Raw genomic sequence first — 21,111 nt, 5'->3', positions numbered from 1 at the left:
CACCATGTGACCCCCTAAGGGAACCAGGCTCACGAGACTGGCCTCTGGTGCATCTAGAGCAGCTAGATCAGTGCCCTGAAGTGGTGGACTGGCAGGGGACGACTGTACTAGCTGCTCTAGAGACCTCCGTAGCGGTAGAAAGCCTCTTGTACCACTACGTTTCTGGGTGGTAACTGAGAGAAGCGTTCGCTCTCTAGAACACAGGCAGGGTTGGCAGACTGATCTCCTGAGGGCTCTGAGGAGAGATGGGCACTGTGTAATGTGGTGTACACCACTCTTCCCCAGAGGGTGCTGGCCCTCTAAAAGTCCTAGGCTGTAGGCCTCAGGATGTTTACGAAGAAGACTATCCAGCGTGGATTACAGTCTGCAGAACCACTTTCCGCTAGATGCATTCGGCCTGGGAGTGCCACTCTGCCTCTAGACTCTGTGGAGTACGAGAAGTGATGCCCCCAGAATGAGAAGCTTGATCACGGTAGGTTGGGACTGCTACCGCCCAGCAGCCCCTGCTGACGCCCTCAACCTCCTCAGAGGAAGAGAGGTAAACACGTGCTCTTAAAAAAAAATATTATCCCAAGAGCCCCTGAATATCTCCCTCGAGAGCTGACTATGCATGCTTCGCTCCCAAACACACCACACACAAACTGTGTGTGACCCCACCCAAATATAACATGGGTAGGGAGGAACACACAACCTGAACATTGCCTGTTTGCCTAAATGCTTCTTTTGACTGAAGCTTTGACTTAAAGGAACTTATAAGTGGACAAACAACACTAAATAAGACTCACAAACAGATAGCGACTGACACACACACAAAGTGCTTGCTGAATGGCAAAAAGCTGATGCCAGTTCCACTGGTTCAAATGCTTTTTTAGCTTCCAGGTCACTACCACACTACTACACCCACCTATGACGTCTCGCCCTTCTATTGGACCGTTTACACATGTGATTCAAAGTGTGGACTTGCTGAAAGCGTTCCCATAGTGTTTTCCGATGCAGCTCGAGTTCCTGAAGGGGAATTATATTTACAATAGTCAGAAGGATTCCAAGCATCTTGAAAAAGTAGCAGTTTTAGAAAAGTAGCAAATTCTTCATCATATTAATAGAGTATAATACAATGTAAGCCCTGTTATCAGGATTTTCATGAGTGATAAACAACAATAAGCAGAGCTCAATGTAATGCAAATGAGAAACAAAGCAATGTACTGACTACCAGAAAAGGTAATGCTCTAATTTGTTACAGGCAAATCTAATATTTTTTAGGGAAGTCCAGATCCAATCACGGGATCGGAAACCGGGCCCGATCACATGGTTTCAGACTCAATCGGAATCGGAGGTTACCTCCCGATCAGGACTCGGATATATATAATATATAAGAGACAGAATAGTCTGTGCATGATCTGGTGTTTTTTTCGGACCCAGAATAAGGCGAGATGAATATCACGGAGCACTAAACACTCCTGCAGTGTGCATTTCATTCATACTCGACGCCAGAGGGCGCTCTCGTGCAGAAAGACATATCAGGAAATTCCTAATATGGACAAAAGCATCCAGCTATCACTGTATGAAAGCTATTTTCACAGAAAAACAGAAACTTTTGGAAACACAAATACAATATGTGTTTTTTTAAAGTCATCTCCAGCAGGTGATAAATAAAGTATGAACAATGCAGTGCTTACTGACATAGCATTTATTACAGAATAGAAAATATTCTACCTTATTATGTGATAAACAGTCTTTGTAGTATATAAACAAATCATTATTTGTTATCTTCCAGCAGTTATAGATTTCTAAGCCAATTAAAAGCTAGAAATTAGAGAAAAAATAAAGTTGCCTATACTACCAGTCAGAAGTTTTTGAACAGTAAGCTTGTTAATGTTGTTTAAAGAAGTCTCTTCTGTTCACCAAGCCTGCATTTATTTGATCCAAAGTACAGCAAAACAGTACAATTTTTAAATATTTTTGCTAGCCTATTTAAAATAGCTGTTTTCTATTTGAATATATTTCAAAATGTAATTTATTGAACATCCTGGATCTGTTTTTTCGCTCTTCTTTATTCTTTTTTTTAATGTATTATAGAAGTATCGGATCGGGATTCGGTATCGGTAGATACTCAAAATCAAATGTCTCGGACTCAGACTCGGACTCGAGGGCAAAAAAACCTGATCGGGACATCCCTAATATTTTTCTCAAATTTTATTGAGTTTTTCTCAAAATTCTGGTCTGGTTAACATCAAAACATGTTTATTATTTACACACACACACACACACACACACACACACACACACACACTTACAAATTTCTGCAGTGTATAAAGCAAGCCAGTAAGTTTTCTGCACATCAACATTCTGCTGTCAAGTCAAAATATTATTTAAACAAAATTATTTCTCTTTCAGGATGTAATAGACCTTATAGGATGATATTTCGATTGCCATTAACTAAAAATAGGAATTTCAGCCTTCTCTTAAATACAATATTTCAGTATTTCAGTAATTCCTGGTAATTAACTATATACTTTGTATGGTGTTCTGTTTGTTGAATTACAGTAACAAATAACACAGCTTTTATTGTTATAATGCAAATATCCTATTCTCGTTTTGAGTATAAATTTGCTAGATATTACTCTTGTTTGCTAAATTAGTTTACTAATATTAGTGAGTTTGAGCGAATACTACCGTAAGGTAAACTGCGTTGTTTTAGTGAAATTTCAATACATTTTATTGGTTAAATTCCTTTGCATATATAACTTGATACTGATAAATGACTCATATCAATATGATTAGTAGTCAGCAAATCATTATTCAGTCTATTTTTACTATAGTGATTATCTTGTCTCTGGAGCTGCAGGCCTGCAGTCTTTAATATCTGCAGTATGATATTACTATTATGGAAAGGAAATGCGTCATCATGAGCTCACACCTGGGTCAGAGGTGCTACGGGAATGTGTCCTTGGTTTTGGCTGCGTGGGACAGGTGGTTTGCGGGTCGTTTTGCTTCTAGATAGAGGAGCTGCTGCATCAGCAGTGCTGCAGATGAATTGATATTAAGCGACAAGCCAGTTTACAAGGACAAATATATAACCATGCAGACAATATAATCAAACATCTACAGATGCTGAGGTTAAAAGCAGAGTGAATTATTAAGTCTCTACTGTTTATAAAATACAATTTCTAGCATATAGTTTGTGTTTGAGCACATATAATAAAGCCCAAGCAAATTTTGTGCTTCAATAAAACAGGAGTGAAGCAAACAAAATATACAGATGATTCTTCCACTATGTCCACTATGGGGTTGATTTATATTAAAAAGTATTTAAACATTTTTGTTATATGAAGATTACATTAAACCAGAAACGTTTTACCTTTATGTCTTCATCATTTATTTTAGATATACTGTATCTTCTCACTGCTATTATTTTAGTGTTATTGAGACACAATTATAGCTTTTATTCATATTTTGAATCATATATATATATATATATATATATATATATATATATATATATATATATATATATATATATAGATAGATAGATAGATAGATAGATAGATAGATACAGTACAGACCAAAAGTTTGGACACACCATCTCATTCAAAGAGTTTTCTTAATTTTCATGACTATGAAAATTGTAGAGTCACACTGAAGGCATCAAAACTATGAATTAGCACATGTGGAATTATATATGGAATTATATACATAACAAAAAAGTGTGAAACAACTGAAAATATGTCATATTCTACACTGTTAAAAATCACTGTAAAAAAACGACCAAATGTTGACAGTAACATACTGTTTTTCATTAAAACAGTGCATTCTGGGTAATATTCATCATTTTCGAGAAGGTACCCTGCTGCTATATATCGTAAATTAACAACGTTCAAAGTCGGCACTCAGAGGCTGTGTTTCAAATCACACCCTACACCCTCATTCACTATTCCTACATGAGTTTACTAATATAGTCCACCTGACAGGGAGAATGAAAACTAATGAGTGAATTCAGACACTGATGAACAGCTGCTGTTAACGAGCAGAATCACTGAAGAAAAGAGAAACAAGACACACAGGAACTACAACTGACTTCAGCCACAGCCTTAGATTAAAACAACTGAAGATTTAAACAATCAACAAAAAGCTTTACCAGCTTCACACATTACTAACCAGACTGACTTTTTTTGACAATTACAGAGATTTAGATCATGATGTTTTACTGTTTCGTTTGACGTTACCATTGTGGAGATCAGTGTTTGACCTAGTTGGGCTCCTGACCCTTGACTTTTGAACTTTACGTTTTGTTTGATTGCTCTATTTGTGTTTTCATGATACATCTGTTATAGCAATATTTAGGAGGACAGTCAAGTGGTTATGGCTGTTTTTGACAGCCACAATCTACTAAACTGACTTAAAGTATTGATAGAATATTTTGAGATATATGAGTGTATAACATAATTATTTTTCTTTAATTTCATAAGATTGAACAGTAATGTGATAACCAGAACATAGGGATATAAGAGCACGTTGGTTTGAAATATTTTGAGCTTCAGCATTGGCAACACTCAAAGAGAGACATCACCAATCAGCATATGATTCTCAACAATGGTGACAATCAAAAGGTTCATGATGCAATGCATGCTGGGTACCAGCACAGGATAAAACTCATCAATGAATCCCAGCATGCATTGCAGCATGAATAAATTATGCCCCTGAATTGTCCACTTATTTTCTTGAATTCTTATGTGCTTATATTTTTGCTTTTGTCTTCAGTTTTGGAAGCATGTTTTGTGATGTTCAGAACTTAACTGTTTATTTATTTTGTGGATTGTCACCATTGCTGGGATTCATACACTGATTCTTGATGTGTCTGTCTAAATTTAAAAAAAGTTTTTTTTTTAGTTTTTTAAATGAGTGATGTTTTCTTAAGTCTTTCATAACTTAGGGCTCTGCAGTGTTCTTTTGCTGTAGTATCAACATTCAATAAGAGAAGGGACACAGGATTGGATAAGAAATAAGAGAATGTTTGTTTGTACAACAATACCAGGTTTTCTTTGCAGCTGTCTTTTTTGCAATAACAAGTTCCAAAGACACATTGTTACAGTATTTAAAAAAACCAACAAAAAATACTTAGTTTTGAAAAGTCACTGTTCAAGAGCCCAACTAAATTAAACGCTGATCTCCATCATGGTAGTGAAAAAAACACCTAAACCTCTGTAACTCTCATTAAGATCTTCTGTAGACATCTGACAGAAATAAAGTCAGTCTGGTTAGTAATGTGAATCTAGTGAAGCTGTTTTAGGAGTTGTTTAATCAGATCTTGAGAGATTTGATGAATTCTTTTATTTCAGTTGATTTAATCTAAGGCTGTGGCTGAAGTCAGTTGTAGTTTTTGTGTTTCTCTTTCCTTTAGTGATTCTGTTTGTTAATAGCAGGTGTTCATCACTAATGCTCAATCATCAATTAATCACAGAATTATCTCATTAACTTCACTGACTGAGTTTACATGCTGTTAAAATTCGGGTTATGGTCGGGTTAAGGTCACTATTCGGGTTTCTGAAACATTCGGGATAACCCGTTTACATGCGTGAGCAGAGAGAGTTACCAATCCCGATGTAAACGGCGACGCACGGTTAGCGTCTGGACGTACGGACAACAAGAAATTCTTCTTCCTGTATCCAAAGACAACAACAACAACAACAGCAGCAGCAGGCGGATAATGAATAGTTTGGGGCAGATAGCAATAGTCTTTGTTTGCGCTTAGGCGCTGGTACTGATCCACCAGCAGCACTTGACACTACTGTGCCTCTATACTGCTTGCGGGGTTTTTTTATGCGCCGTCTCTACTCAAAAGACCAAGATTCCTTGCGAATAGAACATGCGCAGAACACAAATTTTGATGGGGATATGCCAAAACGCGTTTACAAGACCAAATATTCGGATCAGAAAAGGGGTACCCCAGGTATAATATCCCGGTGTTTACATGGCCGTGCGTGACCGGGTTATTGCTAATATCCCGGTTTTGAACGGGTTATTGGCTGCATGTAAACGCAGTCACTGATTCAGTGTTACTCTAACACTCTGTAGTGTACACACATTATAAGTGTTCATTCAAAACTGAGGATTTTGTTGTGGGGTTTAAAGGGTTAGAGATTTAAAATGAAGAAAAAACAGCATGAAACACTATTTAACAGTAATAAACTGTAATTAATTTGCAGGAAACAAACTGTAGAATAACAGTTATTTTCTGGCACCCCTGCTAACAAAACTAACAGTTTGTTGCTGTTAATTAATGGTTGCCAGCAAAAAAGTGTTTTTCTACAGTTTATTGCCGTTAAGTCAAGGAAAAAAACTGTAATATACTGTAAAATGTCTGATTTACCAAAAAAGTTAATTTGACTAAAAAAAAATGTGAACATCCATAGAAAAAAAGTTATGCAAAGTCATACACTAATAAAGAGAGTAAATACTGAACTCAACTGTATTAATGTGTGTTTGCACAAGAGAGATCTGTTAGTTTAATGTAGTTTTGTGGTTCACCATTGTGCTGGAGTAGAGCCTGTGCTTCAGTCAATGATGAGACACACACACTGATCTTTTGCTGCTTTATATAAAGACAGTAAATGTGGAGCCACTGATGCAGTGGTGATCTCTGTGTCAAGTATTTCAGCACATACATGTGTGCTATAGCTGACAATGAACTGCAGTGATTTGAGTAAAAGTCATGCATTTAGTTACTTTACTATTACACATTAAGTGTTTGCAGTTTTATATTAAGAAATATTCCTTCTCAGTGGACTCAAATGAAATAAGTTCATAGTAATAAAATCGTAGGAATGCTAGTTTTAAAAACTCGAACTGTTTGAAGCAGTGGGAGTGGAGTTAATTTCCATGGTATAATTTACAGTGAAATACTATATAAAAAAAAAATAAGAACGGTAAATTAATGGTTGAGAGCTGTAAATTAACAGTACTTTACTGGCACCCCTGCTGCCAGAAAATTACTGTTATTTAACGCACAATTTTTTTACAGTGTAGGTTCTTCAAAGTAGCCACCTTTTGCTTTGATTACTGCTTTGCACACTCTTGGCATTCTCTTGATGAGCTTCAAGAGGTAGTCACCTGAAATGGTCTTCCAACAGTCTTGAAGGAGTTCCCCGAGAGATGCTTAGCACTTGTTGGCCCTTTTGCCTTCTGTCTGCGGTCCAGCTCACCCCTAAACCATCTCGATTGGGTTCAGGTCCGGTGACTGTGGAGGCCAGGTCATCTGGCGCAGCACCCCATCACTCTCCTTCTTGCTCAAATAGCCCTTGATGCCTTCAGTGTGACTCTACAATTTTCATAGTCATGAAAATAAAGAAAACTCTTTGAATGAGAAGGTGTGTCCAAACTTTTGGTCTGTACTGTGTGTGTGTGTATATATATATATATATATATATATATATATATATATTGTGGTGGCCAGAAGGAAACAGTCCATCACAACGCAGCACAGTCACCTGCAGCACCATGGAGAGCACCATCAGAGGACACAAGGTCTGGGTGATACAGTGGTGTTCAGGACCAAGGACAGCTCTAACACAGGTGTGCAGCATTCCCCTCTGACAGGCAGCCTCAGCTGCAGGCTGTCCGGCCCAATTAGTAATCACATACTAAGGGAACAAAGAAGCCACAGTAGAGAGAAGCAGGGGAAGAGGACAGACTCAGTGTTGGATGCATTCAAGCCCAGCCAGCCCAACTACCTTGTTGAAGATAGAGGCTTAATTGGCGGCCTGAGTAAAGTGAATCTACTTGACTAATCCTACACCTCTTCTGCCTTTTTTTCCAGAAGTAAATTGATGCAAAAAGGAGCAACCTGAGAAAGAAGTATCTAAGTTCAAGTTTTCTCCCCTTTACCCTTAACCCTGCTTTATGACAAATAAAGAACTTTAAGTTCGCTCCAGTGAAGTTCGGCCTGGTGAATAATTTACTTTGAACCCCAGAGCTAACCCTCTCAGCCTTGTGTATGAAGTTTACAATATATATATATATATATATATGTATAGATGTATATATATATATATATATATATATATATATATATATATATATGTATAGATGTATTTTTTTTTTTTTTACGTTTTAGTAATGTTCGATGTTTTACATTAACTCTTCCCTGCTGGTGGAATGACCTGCCCAACTCAATCCGAGTCTTAAGCCATCTTCAAGAAAGGTCTAAAGACATCTCTTCCCTCTGCACTTGACCCTCTAACACTACTCTTTATTCTGTTGCTATTCTATCTACTTTATATTCATTTTATTTATTATAAAAAACAAAAAAACAAAAACAAAAAACCTTTCTCTGTGTACCACGTTAGACTAACCATTACTTGACACAACACTTACATGTTGTTTTATTCAAAGCCTTGATTCATTGTTTAAATTACATTCAATTGAGTCATTAAAATCTGAAAAAAAAATGCCCAGCCCTATAATGTTTTATTTTGCTGAATCACTGCTATGTTTTTGAACAGTTTGTTTGTGCTTCAGGTTTATGTTCATATATATTATAGCATATTTTAATAAGTAACATATTATTATTGATTAAGCTTGATTAAAGGGGTCATATGACATTGCTAAAAAGAACATTATTTTGTTTATTTGGTGTAATGAAATGTGTTTTAAGGTTATTATGTTAATGTGGTTTAAGGTTAAAAAACACATTATTTTCCACATCATGTACATTATTGTTCCTCCTCTATGCCCCTCTTTCTGATTTTTACTAAGCTCATCGGTCTGAAAAGAGAGGTGTGCTCTGATTGGCCAGCTATCAAGTGCATTGTGATTGGCCGAATACCTCAAGTGTGTGACGGAAATGTTACACCCCTTACCATACTGTTATGCCGTCCCCCAGCTCGACCAGACAAAAACATTAAAACCCATTACAAACGAGGCATTTGTTGCATCCAGTGGGGACATAAATAATGATTATAATGATTTACTGTCTTTTTACGTGTTGCGTTGCATAATGCACCACGTAAACATAAAACCATATCTGAATTTGTGATCGGAGAATCAACAAACAAAAAGTATACTCTATACTGCTTAAAACTTGCGTTTGAATCATCAGTGGCAAATTATTCAAAATGTAAACGTACTTACAGTCTGTGAGTCAGAACAGTCAGCATTGTAGTCTATTCTCCCAGGATCAATTAACAGTCCTTCATAAAATGCGTTGCATACATCTGAATATTTGGGTTTAGAGGGGTGTGGTTGACTCTTAACTTTAATAAAGAATATCTCATTGGATTTGAGACTTTATTCTTTGCAACTTTACAGATCTTCTTTATGCACCAAGAACTTTTAACACTCCAAAGAAAAAGGAAAAATTTAAGTCATATGACCCCTTTAACATAAACAATTTTATGAGGTCACTTACCAAAAATAACATTTTGACATAATTATGTGTGTTTTTGTTTGTTGAAGTGCAAAAGAGATTCAATGAATGTCTGAAGCAGCATCACATGTCGGATGCCTGTGTTCACAGGGACCTGATCATATCACTCTTAAAGTCATGCTTGATAGCATGCTAATATTCTACTGTAACGGTATCCAAAGGATGCCAGGAAAAAAAATTATGATGCATTTATTGTGTTAAATATTGTTAATTTCGACAGCCCTAGTCACACCGCATCAGCCAAACATTCACATTCTCTTTCTGCTTGTGTGGCCAGTTGAAATGATATGAGAGTGTTCTGTTAGAGATTCTTCTGTTATCTGAAGAAGTGGCTAAAGAATTATTTGAGGAAAAATTTCAAAAACATTAATAATGTTGTACTTTTATACAGAGAAGCACGCTGGATGATAACAGAATGAAAGCAGCACATGCTCGGAGTGTCACTGCATTGATATTCAGATATCTCCTGTGCTGTCAACATCATTTTGCTGTGGCTGGTCTCAGAGAGAGATTCAACCATGACATGCTGCCTTACAATCACGTTCATCTGCTTCACAATAAATCCAATATCCCTGAAGACTTGATGACGAGAAAAAACTGTTTTCTTTATTTATTTGTCACAGTTGCTTTGAGAGGGCCATGTCATGTGACCAGAATATCTCAAGGGCCCAAGCAAGGTGGGGGCCCATGATTGGCTGTGGAGTATTGACCGGAGCACCAATCACGAAAACGCCCAACCACGCCCCCACTTATTAGCGCTATTATTTAGTGGAGTTTTGCTGTAAATTCCATTTACTACCATTAGAGACTTAAACATCATCTTTGAATTTGGTTTACCAATCAAATGCATTTTAAATTAGATTAGATTAGATTCAGTTTTATCGTCATTGCACATGTGGGAACAAGGCAACGAAATACAGTAGTACTAGGGAAAGAGATACAGCATAACATTAGGGAAGAGAAGAGAAAAAAACGACAACAACACCCAGACTATGCTCCTTTGGGGAGCACAGTGTGAGAACAGGAAAAACACCTCAGCACAAAAGCACATAATCAATACACCATAAACGACTTTGCAACTGGGGCGGAAATTGGGGGGTCAAGGTAATCCAGTGCAGGCAATCAGTCATCCGGTCCAACAGCCATTTATTCTGTGTTTGGCTTTTGAACAAACTGTACACATATCTATTAAGTGATAGCTGCACCTGATGTCCGCATTCACATCCACTCTTCACTTGGTTCTGGCATTAACCTGGAAATAGTCACGCAAAGAAAAATCTTTGATTAGTAAAAATGTCAGCTTTTCTAAAACATATGTTTAAGAGAGGCTCAAAAGAAATAGAAAAAAGTAAAAGACAAACCACAGATAAAACATAGTCAGTAAAATCCCCAGCTATCAGGTTATTTTACTAAAGCTGATGATGGAGCAACACTGTACAGCACCTGACTAAACTGGAGTTCTTTTATGTGCCTTGTTTTAAAAAGTTCAGATACACATAGTTATGTGTCAAAATGCCCATCTTTGTGAGTATCCTCATCAACACAGTAATTTGTGTCTCACATGAACGTTAACAGTTTAAGATAAAGCAAGTGTAGTAGTAGGCTATATGAGATCCTGGCATTATATGATGAGATCTTCACCCAAACATAAAAATACTGTCATCATTTACTCAACCTCAACTTGTTTTAAACCTAAAATATTTTGAAGAACGTTCATAACCAGACAGTTTCTGGTCCTCATTGACTCCAATAGTGTAGTTTTTTTTTTTTTCGATTACCAGTATTTTTTCAAATATATTATTTTGCATTCAACAGCAGAGGGAAACTCATACAGGTTTAGAACAACAACAGAATGTTAATTTTTTTTTTGTGATGTGACGTGACATGTGGCACCTAAAATATTTCTTATTCATTTTTTATGGATTTTATTTTTCAAGTAGGTTGATTTCATATGTGTCTTTCTTCTATTATAATTTGTGTCTGTTTTCACAGCCATAAAATAAAGATTTTGAGTTCCCACAAAGAATGTTTGGTAACACTTTAATTTAGCGCTGCACTTTTTTAATAACCATTCCTGAGCTCTGCGTCTTGTGTTTTAGACATAGACACATTCTGTGTGAATGGCCCCTTATTATGCATGAGCATATTTTAGATCCCTTAACTCTACCCCATACCAACACTAACTATTAACAAGCACCAAATTATGACTTTATTGAGGAAAAGGTCATTGCTAATAGTTAGTTAATAGTGAAAACTGGTCCCCAAACTAAAGTGTGACTGAACTTTTTAGTACACAGTTCTGAAAAGAAGCATTTTTTTTTTGTGTGAAGAAATTTTAATATCATTAAGAACCTTTTGTTCAGTGGAAAGATTCCATGGATGTTAAAGGATCTTCATGTTTACCTCACAGAATATTCGGTGGGGGGTTGGTGGTTAATGACATTTCATCATTTGAGAAACTTGACAAGCCAAATTCTGTCTGGCAGAACTTTACAATGCATGTGCCCTGGAGGTTGGAGGGTGGTCTGTGGTTAATGTCAGAGAGGAAGTTGTTCATATGATGTAAGCTTTCAGGGATTACACCACTGTCGCTCTTGTCTGCTAGACTCCCTGTGAAAGGAATCAATTAGTCACATTTTCTTGATGAAAGTGGGATCAGATCCAGAGCAATCCACGGCCGATGAACAATACTTGCAAACTTTTCCTCTGTGGTTCCCTGGGTGATTCCAATGAATTGTTTGAGCATCTGTCATCCAGGCCTGGAGCAATTGCTGACGGACCAGCAATGGCTTGCAGCTTCTTAACAGTCCCAAGAATGGTCATGATAAACAAACGCATTAGCTCTACTGCTGATCGGCTTGGCAGAGTTTGAGAGCTTTCAGAGGAACCTTTAAGAATCATGTATCAACATTGTCTCACTGCCCACACTGAATGGATTACAAAAAAACTCTTTAGCTTCTTAAGTAAATCAGAGTGGAGTGCAGTTGGGAATTGTCAGCAAGCGCATGCCACGATTGCAAAGAGGTTGACATCCCTGCAGAATTGCTAATAGTGCTGTAAAAGGAGCTTTTGTATTTTGGACCAGATTGTTTAACTTGGGGCAGAGAAAGAGCTGGGAAAGGCAAGAGATGTTCGGACAGCATGTGTCCCAAGAAAGAGCAAGTCATTTTCACAGAAGCAGAACTCAGTTAAGCACTTAATCTTCAATGTTCAGGGAAAACAAATGATCCGGTAATTGTCTGCAACCTTGACATGGAGAAAGAAGGTCACGATGTTGGGCTCAGCACTCAAAACGCTGAGTTTTTGTCAAGTGCTGAGTTTTGTAAGCTTGTCTTCTCATTATAACAATGTGTAAATAAAAGATTCATTGAGCAGTGCAGACAGCTTCATTAATTAATGGAACGTCATGAGATCGTGATGAACTGAAGTGAATGAAAGCTTTAAGTGATTATTCTCTTTCTAGGCTGTATAATCCTGTCTGACTGTCTCAGAATGTATATATTATCTTTAGAAAAGAAAGTATCATGTTTTGTCTCATGGTTGTATTGGTCTTGATGTTTGAAAATGACTCGCTCCTAATCTCTAACAGTCAACACATTCTACTGTCTGATTATGTGTACTTTTTTAATGTTCAGATTTAACTGCATGTAATAGAGAATAGGCGTCACCGATCCAAGTTTGTTGCCACTCCAGTGCTCTTAGTCAGCGGTCAGGACATAATAGGGAATCATTTCCTGCCTATCAACTGTCACCCAAAGAAAGTACTAAAACTGGCATGGACATTGCACTAGCCCAAAATCCAGCATGCGGCTCCAACAGAAGTTTTCCCTTACTGCACACCTGCAGTGCTGGAAAAAGCATCCAGACCTCAGCATCTTTTCCAGTGCCAATGGAGGAATCATCAGGGAGCAAGCTTTTAGACTTGGCTGGAGAAACTTTAACATACTATCTGGGATCGAGTGAACCAAAGTGTGTCCAAACTGCTTTACAAACATGCTGTTCTGTTTTTTGTTTTTCTACTACAACTCAGGTTCATTTTGTAATGTGAGACCCAAAGAGGATGTTCAGAGAAAAATGTGATTGGATTTGTGTTTGTTTGTTTGTATAGTGGGTTTTTTTAATTAATGAGCAAAGTAAGGTTTATGGTAAATGTAATTACTGTAGTTGGACTTTTTGTTCTAATTGCAAACTGCACACACTCACACCTTAAAGTTCTCATGTAATTACTTATTAGAAACATATTTAAAAATAAACAAACGCCACACGTCATCTATAAGTGCAAGACATGGCCTGATACAGTGTAAGATTTTACATAGGGTTTACTACACAAATGCTAAACTTGCTAAAATATACCCGTCTGTCAGTGATGCATGTAATAGGTGCAAGCAATCACCAGCAGATCTCATTCATATGCTGTGGGGATGCCCTAAATTATATGATTATTGGACTAAAATATTCAAAATTCTGAGAGAAGCCTTTGCCATAGATCTTGACCTAAATCCTCTTCTAGCCATCTTTGGGATGGCCATTGAACTTAACCTTTCTGTAACGGTTCAAAAGGCTCTAGCCTTTACCACTTTGCTAGCAAGACGTCTTATACTCCTGAAGTGGAAACATGCCTCACCCCCTTCTTTTGATTCATGGCTGAAAGAAGTGTTCACCTGCATTAAATTGGAAAAGATCAGACTGTCACAGACTGGATCTTTAAGGACCTTTAATAAACTGTGGCACCCCTTTTTAGAGTATTTACTAGCTAATTCTCAAGACACTTAAGCTGAGCATCTCCTGATAATTTATTTTATTTTTTAAAATGCTTTAAGATATCAATATTATTATTTTTTTTTCATTATTTTTTTTTGGTTATTATTACTATTTTTTTAATTATTATTATTTATGTAATTTGCTGGGTTTTTTTTTTTTTGGAGGCTGTGGGTTGTTTACTTGAGGGAGGGTTTTATTGGGGTATTACCGTTGTGGAACGATTATTTTGTAAAATCATTGTTATTATACGTTGACTTGATGTTCCCAGCAAAAAAAACAATAAAGATATTGAAATTAAAAATAAACAAACGCATCAGAATTTACATTTTCAGTATGAGTGTGCAATTAACATTGTATTATAAATGTATATCTATGACAGACCTTGTTTCACTCAGAAATAAAAAAATCCCCATTATAAAAACCCATATGAAAATGTTGAGGGATCCCACACTGTAAAATGTGTCATTCAAAAAATCTGTAAAATTAACAGTAAAAAAAAAAAGAAAAGCAGCTGTGGTTGGCAGAAAGGTTGTAAAAAATACAGTATCAAAATTTTAGGTTTTAGATATTAAACTTAAATGTACAGTTAAAACCTATATTTTGTTTAAAGGTAATATAAAAAACACAAAAGCACCACCATGGTAACACACATTAAAATATGTCACATGAAACCCTAATGTACATAACAGAAAGAAAAAAAAACTAAGAAGAAACATTTAAACGAAAAAGCATCAAATGTGACACAGTGAATTTTGTAAATTTATGTTTTATCAATTAATACTTGTTCTTTTTCACTTAAAAATGTAAATATAACAATATATGTATATAGCAATATATACATTGACTGGCCACTTTATAAGGTACACCTTGCTAGTACCGGGTTGGACCCCCTTTTGCCTTCAGAACTGCCTTAATTTTTCATGGCATAGATTCAACAAGGTGTTGGAAACATACCTCAGAGATTTTGGTCCATATTGACATGATAGCATCACGCAGTTGCTGCAGATTTGTCGGCTGCACATCTATGATGCAAATCTCCTGCTACATCCCAAAGCTGCTCTATTGGACTGAGATGTGGTGCCTGTGGAGGCCATTTGAGTAAAGTGAACTCATTGTCATGTTCAAGAAACCAGTCTGAGGTGATCTGAGCTTTGTGACATGGTGCCATCAGAAGATGGGTACACTGTAGTCATAAAGGGATGCACATGGTCAGCAGCAATGCTCATGTAGGCTGTGGTGTTTAAACAATGCTCAGTTGTTATGAAGTGGCCCAAAGAAAATATCTCCCACACCATTACACCACCACCAAAAGCCTGAACCATTGAGACAAGGCAGGATGGATCCATGCTTTCATGTTCTTTACATCAAATTCTGACTCTACCATCTGAATGTCGCAGCAGAAATCGAGACTCATCAGATCAGGCAATGTTTTTCCAACTTTCTATTGTCCAATTTTGGTCAGCCTGTGTGAATTGTAGCCTCTGTTTCCTGTTCTTAACTGACAGAAGCGGCACCTGGTGTGGTCTTCTGTTGCTGTAGCTCATCTGTTCAGGATTTTGTGTGTTCAGAGATGGTGTTCTACATAACTTGGTTTAAAGGAGTGATTATTTGAGTTACTGTTGAATTTCTATCATCTCTAACCAGTCTGCCCATTCTCCTCTGACCTCTGACATCAACAAGGCATTTTCATCCACACAACTGCCGCTAACTGGATATTTTTTATTTTTTGGACCATTTTCAGTAAACCCTAGAGATGGTTGTGCGTGAAAATCCCAGTAGATCAGCAGTTTTTGAAATACTCAGGCCAACAACCATTCCACGTTCAAAGCCCCTTTCTTCACCATTCTGATGCTCAGTTTGAACAGGTGTACCTAATAAAGTGGCAGTGATACGGTATATATATATATATATTAGTGGTGGGCCGTTAACGGTGTTAACGTGCTGCGTTAAAGTGAGACTCTTATCAGGCGATAAAAAAAATATCGGCGTTAATCTCTTCTCAGAGTTGGGTTGGGAGCTGGGTCTATACTAAGCAAGCTATGATGACTTTCACCTTGATATTTTATATAACCGACTGGCTGAGGCCAGCCTAAAAAGATGCTCAGGACAGTTGACCGGCCACTGCTGCGCATCGTCACGAAAGCTTATCTTTTTCACGTGTTTTACCGCTTGTCGATTTAAACATTAAAGCATCCAAACACAAGACGCGGGAAAGCTGAACGGAGTAGCCGGTTACTCGCGCGCTGTGTTCGGTGCGCGCGCAGAGAGAGAGCCGCGTATCACGGACAGCGACACTGAACCGAGCTCTCTTCTGCGAAGTTCTCCTCGAAGTCCCTCCTGCACCCGAACGAACAAATACAAATCGCAGTTTGAACAAACAAAAATATGTGAAAGAGCCCAATTCAGTACTCGCGGTGTTCTGGTGTTCAGGGCTCACGCAGAGAAAGGCGTCTCCAAACACTTGAACACCGAATTTGCTTAATTTTGCTCTTGTGCCGACAAATACATACAAAATATTTCAAAATATCCACCTTGGAAATTATGCTCGAAAAAACTGTCAGTTATTTCTTAAGTGAAAGTAAACAGTTGAGGAAAAAAATGGGATGTGTATTATATTGGATGCATTCATCGTCTCGTAAAGGGGACCGCGCCTAATTTAGCTACTGGCTGCTGTAATGTTAATCCAAGAAAATGAAAATGAAAATCAATCTTTGCTCTTTACTGAATTACTTTGTATTTTTAACAGTCAAACCAAAAATTATTCAGACACCAGATATCATTTTCGATGTGCTTTCACACAGGACGCGTTTGCAGTCTGCTACTCAGTACATAAACGATCGTTGCACTGCTGCAGACGCAACGCTCCTGGAATGCAATTGGAATCCGTTAACATGGGTGCATAAAAACATATGCAAGGTATATACGCACTGCAGACAGAGTATGTGTGAAACAGGCGTAAGGTTGTTTGCACCTTGTGCAATGTGGAATTAGTTTACAGCTTTTTCAAGCACTTTGTGATGCATTTTGGAAACAGGAGATGAGCCCCTTTTCTAATGCACCACCTAGCTTGATAAACCCCTTCTCAAAGAATTACATAAAGAAAATTTTTTTATGTAAGCTTGTATCTATTATATAGTATGGCACCTTACTCTTAACCAATTAATAGGTGTTTACCATAGCAATTTTACAGTCTTTTCCCTTTAATATCATAATGATAATATATGAAAGTTTCATAAAAGCTAAGAGGGATTGATGACATTGTTTCACAGGCTGGTAAATCACACACAAAACCATGATGATTTTAACATTTAGCCTTTTCTCTCTGCAGATGAGGGTCCATGCTGGAGGACATACTGTGGCCGGGGTCGGGAGTGTGTGGTCAGGGAGGTAACAGGCCGTGCCGAGTGTGTGTGCCAGGAAAGCTGCCACACTTCATTTGTGCCTGTGTGTGGCTCTGACGGACGCTTTTATGAGAACCACTGCGAGCTGTACCGCACTGCTTGCCTGCAGCGGAGGAGAATCTATGTGGTCCACAGCAAAGACTGCTTTTTCAAAGGTGAGATGCATGTTCCTTACTGTAGCGCTGCAATGCGTGAGTGTCCAGTGCTTGTGATTGATGTGCAGTCAATACATCTGCTGCTACTCCAAATGCATTTTTTTTTATGGGGGATGTTCTGAGCTCAGTCCAACTTAATTTTCAATGTGGACATAAGAAATTCTCTGTGAATTATGATTCATTATCCGCTATAGATAGAAAAAGAATAAAAAAAGTGTGGTAAACAGTAAAACTATTTATACAAACCTTTAATATAAGTGTTACTGTTGTTGTTTGTAGTAAATACAAATGCAATATTTTAGATGATATTTTATTCAGAATACAATATAGATGACATATCAAATGTTTAAACTGAGAAAATGTATCATTTTAAGGGGAAAAAATGATACATTTAAGGGAAAAAAAATGAAAAGTTGATTTTAAATTTCATGGCATCAACACATCTCAGAAAAGTTGGGACGAGGCCATGTTTACCACAGTGTGGCACCCCCTCTTCTTTATATAACAGTCTGCAAACGTCTGGGGACTGCGGAGACAAGTTGCTCAAGTTTAGGAATAGGAATGTTGTCCCATTCTTGTCTAATACAGGCTTCTAGTTGCTCAACTGTCTTAGGTCTTCTTTGTCGCATCTTCATCTTTATGATGCACAAAATGTTTTCTATGGGTGAAAGATCTGGACTGAAGGCTGACCATTTCAGTACCCGGATCCTTCTTCTGCGCAGCCATGATGTTGTAATTGATGCAGTATGTGGTCTGGCATTGTCATGTTGGTAAATGCAAGTTCTTTCCTGAAAGAGACGATGTCTGGATGGGAGCATATGTTGTTCTAGAACTTAGATATATGTATCACACAAGTAGCCATGTAATTTGCAATTTGTCTTAAAAACCCTTTTGTTTGTGCAACCACTTCCTTCCACCTCGGTAAATAAATGATGACAGAGTTCAAATTTTTGGACGAACTATCCCCTTTAACCTGTTGGCACGACTATGCTTTTATTATAAAACAGTGATCGTGAGATGAATCCGTCACAAATTGTTAAAGCAACTATTAAAAAACATATTTTTAGGATATCTGTGCTGGAAATCAAGACAAAAATACAAGCCATGTTCATAACGATTCACCATATGATTTCATCTCAGCTATAACATCACAAACTGTATTTATGTCAGGTGCTCATCTCTAGACAGCACATATAAGATGTGAGTTGTATTCATAAGCTACAGATTTGATCTGTAGTGGTGTCATGTAGGGAATATACCTTGTGGTAAGACAGTCAAGGTTTATGGCCTCTAACTAAATGAAGGTCATTCTAAAGCACAAGAAGCACTTGACAATGTCCCACCTCATAAATAATAATAATGCACAGTGCCTTTGTGCACAGCTGAGGTGTGCGGTCTGAGGAGATCCATAAAGTATTTCACACCGAGAAGGAAAAGAATAACGTTGACATACTGCACCTTTAATCCAGTTTACAGAGAACAGGGAAATCGCAAGGAATGCCTCGCTTATGTATTCCAGCATGTGTAAATTTAAGGAAAGGAGTCTTGTGTGTATATTTGTGGAGGAATTTATACATCATGCCATGTGTCAGGGCTTGGTTTTATGATGATTTTTAATCCTGAAGGTTAAATCAGTTTTTCTGCTCATACACAGCCAAGATCACATTTATAACTCACAGCTCAGGAGATTTAGGGAGCTCTGGGTTACATCTCAATAGTTTTATGATTTTATTCTTTTATTTGTTTATTTCTTTCAGTTTTGAAGTCTTTAGACGTGATTTAGACACTGAGAGTGTATACAATGATTGAATAGCTGTAGAGTTTGTATATTCAGTATGTTTAAATCTCTGACTTCTGATTGCAGATGTTGACAAATCTGAGCACAGTTTGAGACAATGTTGAGATCTCACAGGTGAGATTACTGGGGTATTTTAGAGGAAAATATCTGAGAATCTCCATTTGTTCATGATTTGGGTTTTGTTTGCTCTGTCTGCTCAGTCTTTAGGTCATTGTGGGGATTTTTTTGTCCCTTTTTTTTCTCGGTGGAGTTGATGGCTATGAAATAACTCCAGGTGTCATTTATTTTTTAACACCATATTTGATATTTTCTCATACATATACATCTGATTATCTCTCGGCATGAGAAACATTTTCTGTCTTTCAGTTTATAACAGACCGATTCGCTGCACAGTGTGAGTTTCAGAGTGTCATTACAGAGTATTCTGATGGACATACAGTACAATACCCGAAACAGAAAGCTATTAAATGCAGTTATATTCCCTCCACACTTCGGAAACTGTGGGTTTCCACACAGAGGCTCGTACACATCAATATATCTACCAGTTAATTTTGGGTTTATAGGTTGTTTATGTTGCTAAGGGTGTTGTGCAGTGATTCACAGAACCGTTGAGTGAAGTGGTCATTAGGGCTGGGTACTGAACTTCGATGCCTTTATGGTATCGAACGAAAAACTTCGATACTATGAGTATTGAAAAATTATTTATCTTTCGGTGCCAAATTTCGGTTCCAAAAGCCAAGCGGACGTTTTTTTTTTTTTTTTGCCAAGCGGCTGTGTCTGTGTGAGCTTGTAGCATACGTGTATGTAAGGACCTAAATTCGCCGTGATTGGCTCTCCACCACCACGTGACGTGACGGGGAGGATTTCTGAAGATACTCGCAGTCACACAGCACAAGTGTAGTTGTTTTTTCTCAAAACGTTTCCGTTTTACAATGCCAAAGAGGTCTAAAGTGTGGCAAAGTGCAACATATGCGATAAGAGTATTGCAACCAAAGCTGGCAATACCACCAATTTAATGAAGCATTTGTTTGGATGAGTGTTTTGCCCTCCCTCCCTGTTTAGTTTGGTCTACTCCATTGCATATCTTGAAACACGCCCCCTTTCACGTCGTCTAAAAAAAAGAGAGAGAGATTTATCCAGTGTTGCCAACTTAGCGACTTTGTCCCTAGATTTAGCGACTTTCCAGACCCTCATAGCGACTTTTTTCCAAAAAAGCGACTAGCGACAAATCTAGCGACTTTTTTTGACAGACCTTATTTAGCCTCTGAGACTCTCCGGTAGTGCCGCACTAGCATGATCTCTCTCTCTCTCTCTCTCTCTCTCTCTCTCTCTCTCTCTCTCTCTCTCTTTCTCTCTCTCTCTCTCTCTCTTTCTCTCTCTCTCTCTCTCCCAGGGCGCGCACACGCCTCTCTCTCTCTGCATCTGCTCTATTCAGCGAGCACCTTTATAATTTTGTACATATCATGTAATTAGGCATCTTTAAACGCCTTACTGATGCTTGTGTAGGATCAGGGCCGTGCACAGACCTTTTGAGGGGCATGTGCTGAAACTGAAAAAGGGCACCCCCCTCCCTTT

The 21,111-nt window shown here is 37.8% G+C and overlaps 1 protein-coding gene across 3 annotated transcripts in view; it reads left to right on the top strand.

The window, feature by feature from the left end:
* LOC132130621 (follistatin-related protein 4-like) overlaps positions 1–21,111 on the top strand; it is a 205,511-nt gene that overhangs the window by 67,627 nt on the left and 116,773 nt on the right. For all 3 annotated transcript variants that reach the window (XM_059542391.1, XM_059542392.1, XM_059542390.1), the window contains exon 4: positions 17,511–17,738. In XM_059542391.1, the coding sequence (XP_059398374.1) occupies positions 17,511–17,738 (228 nt within the window). The remainder of the gene's footprint in view (positions 1–17,510; positions 17,739–21,111) is intronic.

The sequence above is a fragment of the Carassius carassius genome, chromosome 47 (assembly GCF_963082965.1).
Source record: "Carassius carassius chromosome 47, fCarCar2.1, whole genome shotgun sequence".
NCBI classification, from domain to species: Eukaryota; Metazoa; Chordata; class Actinopteri; order Cypriniformes; family Cyprinidae; genus Carassius; species Carassius carassius.
Note: the sequence above shows the minus strand (reverse complement) of the source record. Positions and strands in the feature narration are given on the sequence as shown.